The sequence below is a fragment of the Lampris incognitus genome, chromosome 3 (assembly GCF_029633865.1).
Source record: "Lampris incognitus isolate fLamInc1 chromosome 3, fLamInc1.hap2, whole genome shotgun sequence".
NCBI lineage: Eukaryota > Metazoa > Chordata > Actinopteri > Lampriformes > Lampridae > Lampris > Lampris incognitus.
This window is the reverse complement of record NC_079213.1, coordinates 94461334-94475706: the sequence shown is the minus strand read 5'-3', so window position 1 is coordinate 94475706 and position 14373 is coordinate 94461334. Positions and strand designations below refer to the sequence as shown.

Genomic DNA, 14373 nt, shown 5'->3' with positions numbered 1-14373 from the left:
TAGTCGGGTTTTAGTCACCATCTATAAAGATTTGTAAGTGCAATCACAGTCAGTGGCGTTCGAAAACAAATGCGGATACATCAATATGATATTAGTATCAGCTACACTTAACATTGTCTTTTTTTCTTTTTTTTTTAATTGAGTCTGGCTCAGATTCAGACCGGAGGACGTGGATTAAATGTAATGAGTGGATTAAATTACACCCAGCCGTCCGTCTGGGGGCGCCAGAAAGGCCGATATATAACCGAGCCGCCTTGTCCGCCTATAGCGGCAGCAAGTGCAGTGCAGTGGTCGACCCGGGAGGAGCGGAGCAAGCGGCACCCGTCAGGGCTTGATCCAACCGCACGGATGAGGGAACCGTAGCGGATTAAAGACGGCAATTCCTCACCCAGTCTCACACCCGCGTTGTTCACACGACCCGCGAAGCCTTCGTTCGCTTTACTGCCGGGCTCGCCCCGTTTCTCTGGGAGTCCGAATGGAGGCAGCAGCCGAGGGAGCGGTTGGGCTGTCAGAGGCCAGGGACGGGAGTCTGTCGTCTGGGGCCACAGCATCTGAGGATGCGGACACTGTCATCGGAGTCAGCTACGGGATGGACGCCGGAGACATGGGTACTTATTTCCGATCCAACACACATATACACACGCACATACGCCTTTAAATGGTTAAAACCCTCATGAATCGTACATCAGTACCATCCGTGTACGCAGTCGTACTGTTGACTGTGGCTCACGAGAGTCCAGACTCATCCTTGCTAGCAAGCTAGTAGCTAGACTAGCTAATTTAGCCTGGATGGGTGAAAGAGGCAGGTGGCGTTGGGGATGGTGTGGTATGTGGCGGCCACTTAAAGGCGTACGGTAAAAGCAGAGGCTAGGAAATGACTCGTCTCTTCTGTATCTGGCGTAGTTAACTAACGTAAAGGGGAGCTCCGAGTCCCCTGCCTGCGGTTCATGACCGTGGCGTTGGATGTGGCGAGGTGACGTTAGCGGGAGAGGATGCTGAGCGGAGCCTGCTAGCGCCACCTGCGACGTGCGTGTGCTGCAGCAATGAGCCCTGGTGTGGAGGAGAGTTCACCCTCTGCACTGTTCAAATCCTCAAATAAAAGAAATCAGAAGTAGTGGATATTGTCAAAAGTCCATCTGTTACTAACCATGGAGCTTCTAAATAATAACTAGTTACAACCTAGTTAGGCTATTGATTGATTGGCTAGTTTACTTTAAAAACTAGTTTTGTTGCTATTGTCTTTATAAGGCTACGCTTTATGCATGATATAAATTAAACCAGATGTTTAGGGTATGATTTAGGTATCCTCCTTTTACTGTGCCCACTGTGAACTGAACCCAAATGCATGCACTGAGTGTCTGAATTATTGCCTCGCTGTCCATTTTGCATCTTCTTCCTGCATTGTGTTTATTTGCTAATTTCTAATACATATTACAATTGTTTATGTGCTGACATGTTGGGTTATAATGTCAAGTGAGGAGATGCCAGTGGTGTGTGGTTTGCATGTCCATGGGTGTCCTGTCTTTTTATATGTGCATGCGCGTAGGGGCTGGTGAGTGGGCCAGCTGTCAGCCGTGTGCTATTTAACTGCTCTCCCTGAACTGAACGTCATGGTTGAGGGAGTCTATAAGGTCTCCGGTGAGAAAGCCACAGACTCTCACATGCGCGGCCAAGCTGGAGAGCCAATGCTTTCGGTCAAAATAGCCTCATGATTCTCAGTACGGTCTTAATGAAGAACAGTAGTTGAGCTCAGCTGCGTCAGAACGTGAACATTAAAATGCCTTTGGGTGCCAGAGCCTTTTCCCCTGCCAGCTAGTGGATGGGTGTCATCTGCACTGTAGGTTATTTCACAAGTGCAAGCATGTGCATTGCACCGTTATGTGTCATGCAAATAAAGGCTTTAGCATAGAGGTGGCTTTTGTGGGCTTTCTGTTTTCAGTTTATCTGTTGAAAGACGGTCTATATTTACCCGTTTGTTCAGCCTTGTACGACCTTATAGAGTGACTTGACATAGACAGGCTTTGCAGATCAGCAAAATGTCATGTTACAGAGGAAAGAAAGAAAAATGTCTGTGGTATAACATGTATAACATGGTATAACAGCTGTGCTTCCGTACAGAAACACACTCAGTCTCATTCCAAACGGGTAGACGAGTAAATTACTTTTAATGACCTGGTTCAGAGAGATGGCTTCCTGGATTCATATTCTTCTATCCCTCAGCACCTCCCATAAGAAATTGTGCACACAGAATTTCTTCCTGCTGTCACCCTGTTTTCCTGTACTGGCTGACCTGGCAAGAAAAAAATGCAAGTGTTGGTTTCTGCATTGGACAGATATGGAAGAAAAAAAAAGACATTTGACTGATTCCTAAATTATGAATTTGAGAATAGAGCTAAACAGTCAATGATCTCAGTCAAACTTTAACTTTGTTAAAATGTCAAGGTTTTGTGCCTCAAGAGTCAAGGAGATACAATTGTATGGCTCTGTATCCAGCATGCTTTTGTCTCTTTTAGCATTTCCTCTATCTTGTAAAATGACTAATTTTTCCCATCTCCTTTTAGGGTGCACATCATGGCCCGTGTGTCTTTCTTTAACTATGATAAAACTTCAAAACTCCATGGTGATAGTAGACTAGACAATGTCACTGGGTGAAATCATTCTACCTGACAGCGCAATGTGGCATACCATTTAATGTCGGACAGTTTCATCAGTCTATTCCTAGATGTGGGCAGCTATCTTGGCTTCACACAGTGCAGCCATGTCTGAACTGAGAATATAGATTGTAGTGTCTCATGTCCAAGACTTTCATTTGCCCCTTGTTATTGTTGTTTGTGCCTCCTCTGATGGGGAGCTTTGTGGGGTTAAGCTGGCTTGTGTGATAAGCAGCGCTGCAAGTAGGGGTAGGTGTGTTTCACACTCTCCACACTTCCATTGCACTATCAGTCATTGGAGAGTCTTGAATGGGTAGCGTTTTAAAACTATCTAGAATTTGTCATCACCCAGGGTCAGCATTGTCTATTTCAAGTGGAAGTGTTCATTGTCGTTTTGTCACACTCAAGTCATCAGTTTGCTTCTGCACGTCTTTGCCCAATGAAATGACAGCTGTGGTGCACAGCCTCTGCCTCATTGTTGCTGCTTACCGCAGGTGTTGTACACAATTTTTTCTTGTCTAAATCACACAAATATGGCATTTGCCTGTCCGAAACCTCTTGTTTATTACGTTTTACATTATTTTATATTATTTTGTATAGTTTTTTTTATGCTTTTTTCACAATTTCACACGGTGTATCAGGGGCTCTTATGGACTTCACTCAGCAAGACATCTGTCATGGGAAATGGTCCATTTGATTAAACCACTGAAGTACCTGCTGTCTCTCATCCCCTTTGAACACACTGAAGCGTAACATCACACTCTGTGTTTTTATAATTGTAGGCTAGACATCTTGATGTTTTTCAGACAGATACAGGTTACAGATTACAAAATTCTGCTGACACGGTGATGCATTAGTTATGCGCCGATGGTGTCGACAGGCTTTTTCTTTGGACAATAAATTTCATCTGAATTTTGTCTGAATTTTCCAGCTTATTTCCTCATAAGGCAGACTGGCTGAAAAGGTTTTTTAATATTTTGGTTAGAGAAAAAATGACATTATCCTTACTGAAGTGCTCTTACAGTTTCATGATTGAATCAATTGTCTCATAGTCTCATGAGTCTAAGTGCCCAGCAGTTCAACAGATATCATTAATAATAATAATAACTTTATTTGTAAAGCACTTTTTTCCACCAAGTTACGAAGTGCTGAAAATAGAATAACACTGCACCATTAGTTAATACACAATACAGCACTACCAGCCACGTTTGTAAATCATGACTGATAAGTATAAGGGAAAGGTAGTGTATCTCCTTCCGTATCTGGAAAAAAATCTGGAATTGTAAGATTGAAAATGAGCAAGAACCCTGAAATCAGAACAGGTACTAATAAAGCAGTGTTTTTTAGACATCTGCACCAAGCATCACAATCAGGTTAACACCACTGGTGGTGGTGGTGGGGGGGGGGGGTTCTCAAGGCAAACAAATTGCCATCATTAATGCAACTGCATGCTTTTCTTTTTTCTGCAAGACCATTTTAATGTCCCCGAGTCTGTGCCATCGAACCAGTCACACAATGTGAGAGTAGACTCACTTCATCTCGTACAATCTGACAAGGGGAATGTATCGAGACTTTACCTTTTTCCCATCGTACAATGTGACATACAATAAAGAGTCAAAGTCGCACAGCGTGTGGGAGCCCTCAGGCAGGCATATTATCACCCTGTACATCAGTGGATAGTGTCCTGTCGGCCTGACAGAATTAATCTCACTTATCGTCTCTCCTCAGCCATAATTGCCTCCTCTCATCCTCAAAGCTGTGTGCAGTCTTATTTTCTAACCCCTCTTCCTTTCCTTTCCTCTCCTGTCCTCTCTTTGCTCCTGAGCTGAAGCTCATCCCCTCTTCTCTGCCCTGTGAGTGATTCCTTGGGCACAGCGACTCGGTCGTCACTATTCCTCACTCCTCATTTCTCTTTCTCTCCATGTTCTCTGGTCAAGGCGAGGGCTGTCGGAACTGCTGACGTAGGCACAATGGGGGCTGCCTGCTGCGTAATTTACCATCAATCCATCTGCTTCCCTCTTGTCTCTGTCGTGCATGCTTTCTATTCATCTCTCTCTTTCTCTCTCTCTCTCTCTCTCTCTCTCTCTCTCTCTCTCTCTCTCTCTCTCTCTCTCTCTCTCTCTCTCTCTCTCTCTCTCTCTCTCTCTCTCTCTCTCTCTCTCTCTCTCTCTCTCTCTCTCTCTCTCTCTCTCTCTCTCTCTCTCTCTCTCTCTCTCTCTCTCTCTCTCTCTCTCTCTCTCTTGCTCTCTCTGAATCTGGTCGTGCATGCCACTTAGGCTGGCATGTTGTGCTGGTTTGCATCCTGTCTGTCATTCCAAAGAGCTTGACGGGATTCTGGGTCCTTTCCCAGGTCTTATTGCATCATATTATTTAACATCCATGATGTCAACTTATGTGCTTCAAATGCACTGCTGACTTTGCGATTCCCCCTTGGCTGCAAGTGAGGGATGTGTGTTACAGTAGCTACTAGCTGGGCTAATTTAAATAGACGGTGCGGCCAGGTGGGACTGTAATGTTTATCCCTGGCCAAGTTTTTTTATTCTCTGAATGAGGCCTGGATGGATTAGTGAGGGAGAACAGGGGAGAGGCTATAAATAAGTTGGACAAAAAGACCAGTACAAAGGGAATAAACCCTCTTTTGGGCTTGCATTTTATTCTCTTGCCATGCATGACTTACACCTGTGAAGAAACACGCAGTTGTCAAACCTGGGTCATGATCACCTGCTTTGCCGGTGCCAGCCTGCCACTGAGGTGCTTGTCTCAGCTTTGTATCGTAATGAATACAGTGTCATATTGGCTTGTCATATTTCTTCAGAGAGCAGAATAAGGTGAAGACCCCTGCCATGTTTGATTAAAAAAGTCACTGTGCTCACTGCCGAGTGAGACTGTCATTTCCGATCCAAACTGGAGTCTGAATGCCATCCAACAGCTCAATGAAGCTGCTAGACTTGTGGCCATCACACACACTTATTGTATGTTTAGTATATCAAAAGTAAAATCTTGATTATCTACCTTATCAGACTGTGCAATTGGAAGTGAGACTACTAGTAAATTGTGTGATTAGTTGAATAAAGTCAAGTCAAGTCAATTTTATTTGCATAGCCCATTATCACAAATTACACATTTGCCTCAGTGGGCTTTACAACAATACAACATCCTGTCCTTAGACCCTCGCATTGGATAAGGAACAACTCCATAAAATAACGCTTTAACAGGGAGAAAAAAATAGGAAGAAACCTCAGGGAGAGCAATGGAGGAGGGATCTCTGGACAAAGAGGTGCACTATGACATTGAAGAAAAGGCTTCTCAGGGACATTCAAATTGGTCACATGGGGGGGAGGGAGACAAGCATTTTTTTGTTTTGTTTTGGGGGTTTTTTGAGAAACCCCCAAAAAGTATGAGGGGAAGGATTTGGATCTGTTCAGCACATTTGAACTGTACACAGTTAGTGCACTAGGATGTCATCATTTTGTACCACGCTCATATTGGTCTCTCACCTGGATGGTGTCATAGCCGTAGTTTTTATCTGTGTATCCTCTTTCATGGTACATGATCATGGCCCAAATTTTCTGACACTATGACTTTGTCGGAGCCTACCTACGACTTCATGGATCAACCCTCTGTCAGCTGTACCGTCACACTGAACAACCTAAGACAGCCGACTATCATTCATCATGACACACATTTTTGACCACAACCTCGAAAATCTGTTTTGGATGGCCCTAAAACAGCCAAAATTGGACAGTGTGTCGGGGGCCTTTAGCAAAAGCTACCAAAAAATTTTGGAAATATGGTTGCTTTTTACAATTTACAGTTTAAGCTGAAGGTGGCGTTCTGTCATCCAGGCAGAGATATCAGCAAGGCCTGACGATATCTGGCGAGACTGTGAGGTCATCTGGTGGGAATGATAGGAAGAGCAAGGTATCATCAGCATAGCAATGGTATGAGAAACCATGGGAGTGGATGGTTGCACCAAGTGAGGAGGTGTATATTGAGAAGAGGAGGAGAACGAGCACTGACCCTTGAGGTACCCCTGTGGATAAGCCGTGTGTTTTGGACACTTCTCCCCTCCAAGATACTCTAAAAGATCTCCCCGGGAGGTAGGACTTGAACCAGCAGAGGGCAGATCCTGAGATACCAAGCTCAGTGAGTGTGGAGAGGAGGATTTGGTGGTTAACCATGTCAAAGGCAGCTGACAGATCTAGCAGTAAAGCTGAGGACTGACCAGCACCTCTAGTCAAACGCAGTGATTCTATTACCGACAGGAGTGCAGTGTCGGTAGAGTGACCCCCACTTAAAGCCAGACTGATTCGAATCATACAGATTATTCTCAGAAAGGAATTCAGAGACTTTGTTAAAGATCATGTGCTCAAGTATTTTTGAAAGAAAGGGTAAGAGGGAAACCAGTCTGTAGTTTTCAACCTGGGTTGGGTTTAGTGTAGGTTTTTTGAGCAGCAGGATGACCCGAGCTTGCTTATATGTGGTGGGGAACACACCCATTGTAAGCGAGGAGTTGATGTGTGTGACTACAGAGTTACGTGCAGGAGAAATGGTCTGTATGAGGTTGGATGGTGTTGGGTCCGGGTGCTTAAAGCCATTCTTCTCTTTCTTCCAGTCTTAAGATTTCACACTTTTCCTTTTTTTTTAATTATTGTAAATTAGGATTCAAAGTCAAGCATATTTTAAATAGGGAAATACCGTTTATTTTAAATGCCTCTTTTTTTTAGGTTTTCTGTGTAGATGTCAGGCCAATTGTGTATCAGAAGCTATTGAATCTTTTCTGGATGTTCATGATGCTTCTGTCATTTCTTTCAAAATACATTCAAGTGGAGACTGCCCAAATATGTGGAGCTGCTTCTGCAGTCAGCAAGAACCTTGTATTTCCTACCCTGATTGTTAATTCAATTGATTAAATCAGTCGGTTGTTTATTTGCCACCCTCTGACTGTTGACTGCCTTTAAAGTGAATGGCATCCAAAGCCTTGGAAAATCGAGAGCTGCCGTAAGGTTCATGAAAGTTTAATGGGTTGGAGCAGTGAGAAAATTCATTCATTCATTAAACAGCGTGGGCTTGGTCGGCAAACTCAAACTCACTGACCCAGGTCCTAACAAATCTACTCTCTGAGATTGCAAAAGCCCCGAGAAGATTTCACGCCGAATCACCTACTACTCTAATTGACTATGTGGCCTGCAGCATCCTATTCAGTTCACATTGCCAACCTTCGACCGTTATCATTATGAAAAAATACTAATGATTGTTATAGTTCCTGCTTTGAGGTTAAGGTTGTATCATGTGTCAAACATAAGCTATCTTACACTCACCCCTCATTAATGTATGATTTCCTTATGCTTTACAGCACAGGAAGAAAGTGCTTTCTTCATCTCTCTCCACAGAAGCTGTCATTGATATTATTTTACTGCAATGTCATTTTCCCATAGACCAAACATGCCGCTCTGTCTGTATTTTGGCATTTGTCTTGGCTGAGCAGACAGGATGATTTCTTTTTTAGATCCACAAACATTTCAACCTCACTCTTGAGTAAGAGGTTGCTTTCAGTAGGTTCATCTTCATACGTCTACCCTGATGGAGTGAGGCTGGTTGAAAAACTAACCATATACCAGAGGCATCACTTAAAACACTATTGTCCCTATGATGGCAGTCACATGTTGCTGTTACCTCAAAAATACATTTATGGGGCATCCGGGTAGCGTAGCGGTCTGTTCCGTTTCATACAAACATGGGGATCGCCAGTTCGAATCCCCGTGTTACCTCCGGCTTGGTCGGGCGTCCATTCAGACACAATTGGCCGTGTTTGCGGGTGGGAAGTCTGATGAGGGTATGTGTCCTGGTCGCTACACTAGCACCTCCTCTGGTCGGTCGGGGCACCTGTTCAGGGCGAGAGGGTACTGGGGGGGGGGGGGGGAATAGTGTGATCCTCCCACACGCTACGTCCCCCTGGCGAAACTCCTCACTGTCAGGTGAAAAGAAAAGGCTGGCGACTCCACATGTATTGGAGGAGGCATGTGGTGGTCTGCAGCCCTCCCCGGATCGGCAGAAGGGGTGGAGCAGCGACCAGGACGGCTTGGAAAATAGGGTAATTGGACAAGTATAATTGGGGAGCAAAAGGGGGGGGAAATCCACACACACACAAAAAAATTATGAACCGACTGCACTAGCCCTGTAAAGGAAGTGGCTGCCATTTTATTAAAGGGATAGCAAATGTAATATAATTACATGCATTGTTTGGTAGCTTGGGATATTGAGAGCCTGTGAGGACAGTTTTCAGCCATGTTTGACCTTTTGCCACCATTCAGGCTCAATCCTGAGAAACTCCACCAGTGTCACTGTTCAATGTGGAAAAGTCAAAACGTGCAAATTGAAATAATCTGACACAACCAGACCTCCACCTCTTCAAGATCACAGAGGTCTGGAAATTCAAGCACAAACCTGGTTTGAAAAGAGACCCAGTGGACTGTTGTCATACATCACTCCAATAGAATTACACCAGGGCAGAGCCTGGTGCCATTGCTCACCTGTATATTGTCTTGCAAACATTAACTTGTTTGTTTATGCTGGAGAAAACTTGGCTCAGATGAGATAATATCCCATAGCCAGGCCTGCGTCTCGTTAAGCTCATGGAGCTGGTTTCATGAGATTAGCGTAGCTAAGACAAAGAAGGAAACTCGTTTCTACCCGAACAGAAAAACTGACCAGGAGACGCCGTTTCCTGAGGCGGGCATTTTCCAACTCGCAGCTTAAAGCTGAAATCGACACCTGCAGAGAAGATGGAGAAAAGTAAGTCAGAATACAGCCAGTATGAATTAGATTAACAGTGTTCTCTTGCACGGGAAAATGGTACGGTTGATATAATGGCCTGCTATCCCAGTGCTTTTGTGCCATGTGCGGAGCCAACGTGATGTCAGAGCATTTACAGCAGTGAGCCGGGGGGGGGGGGGTTCTTTAAGTGGTTATGAAAACATAAATTTCGCTTAAAAACTGATGAATGTCTTAGTTGTATGAGCTCTTTATTTTCATCGTTCGCATGATTCATTAGTTTATGTCATAATTACCTTCATTGCTGTACTTTGACCACTGGTTTATTTTTCCTTTAAATCACAACCAGCGGAGGTGTGTCCTTGTTGACAGAGCTGCGGTTGTGTGGCTCGGCGTTCCTGTTGTCCCTTTAATGAACTCAACAACACAGGCCACTCTGCATCGTGGCAGAGGTGGAGCACATGGCTGTCTCTGGGTAGAATGGTTGTAGAATTCCAGAGTGGGGTGTCGTTCAACTGCAATGTAAGTGCTCAGTAGTATCATTTTTATTGGATAATGACATTTAAATCTGCTACAAAACCTATCTGTCAAACGTATAGGCATGTTCTCAACGTCCCTCTGTCTCCCTGAATCATGTAACTTTGAACTGTCTTCTGGGCCACACTGGGCTTTACCTGTAGCCATGCTAAACCGAGATGCTGGAGTTTCATCTGTAGCTTCTAGGAATGAGTTTGACGGGAGCAGCAGTGAGACGGGCTGCTGGGCAACTGTTCACTGTCTCTTGTTAGACCAGATTACCTCCTACTGAGTCACCAGTGGGATGAGATGCTTCCCTTTGCAACACAGCGACAGCAATTGGGTGTTGGTGCCTCCACCCAAGTTACTCATACGGTCGACTCAACTACCAAAACTTCATCATCATCATCATCATCATCATCATCCGTTCCGTAACCTATGGAGGTTGTAGGAGCACAGCTGATGCCTCAACAAGTTGAGTCATCGTTGTGTTTCAGTAGGGGGAGTACCTGGTGGTGGATGGCCGTTGGTTCACAGAGGAACTCATCTGCCCTTTGACAGGTTTTGTTTTTAGTCCTGCTGGGTGTCCACACACCCTCCTCACAACAATCCAAGGGTTGAAGTGGGGGTGCCGATTTAGTTGCCGATGACCCAACAGTTGCAGTTTAACTTCATACCCAGGACGGGCCAACACTTAGGAATGTAAAAAAAAAAATTGCAACTCTAGGTAATGGCAACCATAGAAATACAGCAACTGTAACATTTTTGTCCTCTCAACTCCACTCCTATTACTTCTGCAGAAGGAGTATAGTAACCAGTTTTCTTTGCTTTGCTTTCCTTTCACTGTCGACCTCTTCTCCTCTACAGCCTTTTAATCTTCTACTCTCCTCTCCTCTCTCCGTAAAAGGACCTTTTTCTCCTGGCTCAAAGCTTTCACTGTATTTTTTTGGGTGGGGATCAGCAAAGATCAGTAAGCTCAGTTTTGATCTGGCAGCATGGTAATGAAAACACACTGAAATTGCATAACAGATTCTGCGTGTGTGTACATGTGTGTGTGTGCGCACTCAGTCCCCTGAGGACTCAGCTTATTTTAGCTTTGCCCAAGGAACAGGGTGCTGCTATTCTGCCATGCCCCCCCCCCTTCTTTCGGAGCAGAATTGCCCCCCCCCTCAAAAAAAGGCGCGCACACACACACACACATGTATGTACACAGTCAACATATCAATCCAATTTTAGATAAATAGCAAATTCCCACCAGGTAGTAAGTGTTTTAGTATGTCAACTGAAACCCTGAATGGAGAACCATTTATCATTACAGCCTTGTCCTGATGTGTGTACGCTGAGACCAGATTTATGTAAACCATGCTTATTACTCTGACAGCTTCAAATATTAGCTCTCAGTCCACATATTGACTCATAGACAGACATTGCATCCATCCTGTGAGGAAACGGGCAGATGTCTCCATGCCAGATTACAGAAAACCAGTTGAAAGCTGTGCTGTGTTTCATTGTGTGCGTGTGTGTTTTACTGTGTTTGTCTTTGTGTGTGTGTGTGTGTGTGTGTGTGTGTGTGTGTGTGTGTGTGTGTGTGTGTGTGTGTGTTTGAATCTGTATCCTTGGGTCTTTGTCTACCTTTTTTGTCTGCATTATTATTCCAGTGTGTGTGTGTCTTTCTGTTTTGTGTGTGTCTGTGTCGGTGATAACGTCTGTGTCCTGTGTCACTACCAGTTTCCAGAATGTGTCCATAAAATTCAGTCAGGATTTGGCAGACAAGACAAACGGGCAGACTGACAGACGGATGAACAGCCTGATAGACAGATAGTTTTGAACAAAGATGCCGCTCACTGGATCCCATCACATTCAATTTCCATTTCAAAGGGATTTCTGGCTTCTCCAAGCCAACATATTACATTTTCATACCCACCTGTTGGCCTATTTCACAATATGAACTGTTGCAGAACGATGGTGGCTGGTGGTCAGGGTAGGAAATTAACTTTCTAAAATGTGAACATCTACCAGCCACTGACAGATAAAATGTTCAGATTCACCAGACACTCAATAGTAAATCATTATTTTGTGTCTGCCAGCCACTTTCATATTCTACCAGTGTTTGGCTGGTGGCTGGTGCTCATTTCCCACCCTGCTGGTGGTGATACTGGGTTGAAGGACTGGAGACGAGTCAAATCTTATCAAACATCTCATTTTCATTGCAAACATGCCACTGAATAGATTTGAATTTCAGTTTGAGTTTTGTGGTTTGGTTGTGGTTGACAGTGAAGAGGGACAGTGGACACAAATTTGATTTTTTTTTCTTTTTTCTTTTTTGATCTTGATGTACTTTAATGATCCCTGCAGGGAAATTATGCTCTGCATTTAACCCATCCTATCTGTGTAGCTAGGAGCAGTGGGCAGTGGGCAGGCAGCCGCCGTGCAGCACCCGGGGACCAACTCCAGTTCATCTTGCCATGCCTCGGTCAAGGGCACAGACAGGAGTATAAGCGCTTTTGGTGTCTAGAAAAGCACTAGAGAAATGTAATTATTATTATTATTATTATTATAAACCTAACATGCATGTGTTTTTGATGGTGTGGGAAACCGGAGCCCCCGAAGAAAACCCACCGCAGACACAGGGAGACAGGGAGAACATGCAAACTCCACACAGAGGACGACCTGGGATGACCCAGGTTTGAGCTTTAACCAGAAGGACATTACAGGTTAACCTTTTGTTCAACACTTAAATAATCATGTCCTGCCAAGAGATTCTGTACGCAACCAAAGAGTATGACTCACTTAGTAAAATATGAACAGTAACTGAGGTCGCTTCATTGAAGTCATTCCAAATCTAAGCAAATTCACCACCCCAACACACATGCACACACACATATGTGCACACACACACACACACACACACACACACACACATTATGATGCATTATTTCATAACTAAATATGTTTTCTGCACTGCCCTCTGCCTCCCACAATCAAAATATGTGAAATTAGGGCATCCGGGTGGCCTGGCGGACTATTCCATTGCCTACTAACACGGGGATCGCCAGTTCAAATCCCCATATTACCTCTGGCTTGGTCGGGCGTCCCTACAGACACAATAGACCGTGTCTGCGGGTGGAAAGCCTGATTTGGGTATGTGTCCTGGTCGCTGCATTAGCACCTCCTCTGGTCAGTCGGGGCGCCTGTTTGGGGGGGAGGGGGAACTGGGGGGGAATAGCGTGATCCTCCCATGCGCTACGTCCCCCTGGTGAAACGCCTCACTGTCAGGTGAAAAGAAGAGGCTGGCGACCCCAACATGTATCGGAGGAGGCATGTGGTAGTCTGCAGCCCTCTCCGGATCGGCAGAGGGGGTGGAGCAGTGACCGGGATGGCTGGGAAGAGTGGAGTAATTGGCCAAATACAGTTGGGGAGAAAAAGGGGGAAAGAAATAAAAAGAAAAATGAGAAATTAAATTTTAAACATGGAAGGGTTCACATGACAAAATGGTGACAGGCGCCATTAAAATGCATTTAGAAGCATTCACTATTTTTATTTGTTCTAGCGCTGAGGTAAAAAAACAAAAAATCGCTAGGGTGTTACAGCCAGATTGTGTATTGACTTCCACCGGTCTTAACAGGCATGCCATCTTGTTGTGATTTTAATCCAGCCAGCCTAGCAGCCGGGGGAGAATGGGATTGGGATTATGGACAATGGGAAAGGGTGACCGCAGCCTGAATGACTTGGCTAGGTCGGTGTTTGGAGTCACTGTCTGTCTGTCTGTCTGTCTGTCTGTCTGTCTGTCTGTCTGTCTGTCTGTCTGTCTGCCTGCCTGCCTGCCTGCCTGTCTGTCTGTCTGCCTGCCTGCCTGTCTCTCTGTCTGCCTGTCTGTCTGTCTGATGGCGCTCTGTTCCATGTATGGCAGTTATGAAACCGTCCACATCTTAACCGTATGTGGATTGCAAATTTGTGAGGATGGCCAACAGCCAAACCAGGAGCAACTGTGGTTGGCTCTAGACAGTCATATCCAGATTAAAGGGAGTGTGATGACGATCAAACTCGTGGAGCGCTTACATCTTAATATATCTAGTATGCTCTTATTTTATCTACCTATTATAGTGATGGAAAAAAGTACTTAAAAAAGCAAATATAATGTGGATTTTTCATCTCTGAGGCAGACAAATGTGAGGGTGACAGGCCTGCATAATAATCTTGTTAACAAAGTGGTGGTCTTAGTTCATCAAGGTTATTATACATGGAAGCAAAATTGATTAAATTCAGTAATAACAGGTTTTGAAAGAAGCAGCATTCAATCGTGTATGTGTATATAACAGCAGTACAGATTCCGAACATTTGATCATTTATAGATTTGACGAAGCACAACTGTGAATAGGTGGAGCTTCTGCTTTTGAACATGTCCAGTCTTAACAAGTCTGCAAACACAAAA

General features: G+C 44.5%; 1 protein-coding gene across 1 annotated transcript in view; it reads left to right on the top strand.

Moving 5' to 3' along the window:
• Nucleotides 1-302: 302 nt before the first annotated feature.
• The window catches only part of pip5k1ca (phosphatidylinositol-4-phosphate 5-kinase, type I, gamma a), a 62128-nt gene continuing 48057 nt past the window's right edge, over nt 303-14373 (top strand). Inside the window, 1 exon segment of the mRNA XM_056276436.1 lies at nt 303-608. Within this exon segment, the coding sequence (XP_056132411.1) occupies nt 476-608 (133 nt within the window). The 5' untranslated portion in view covers nt 303-475.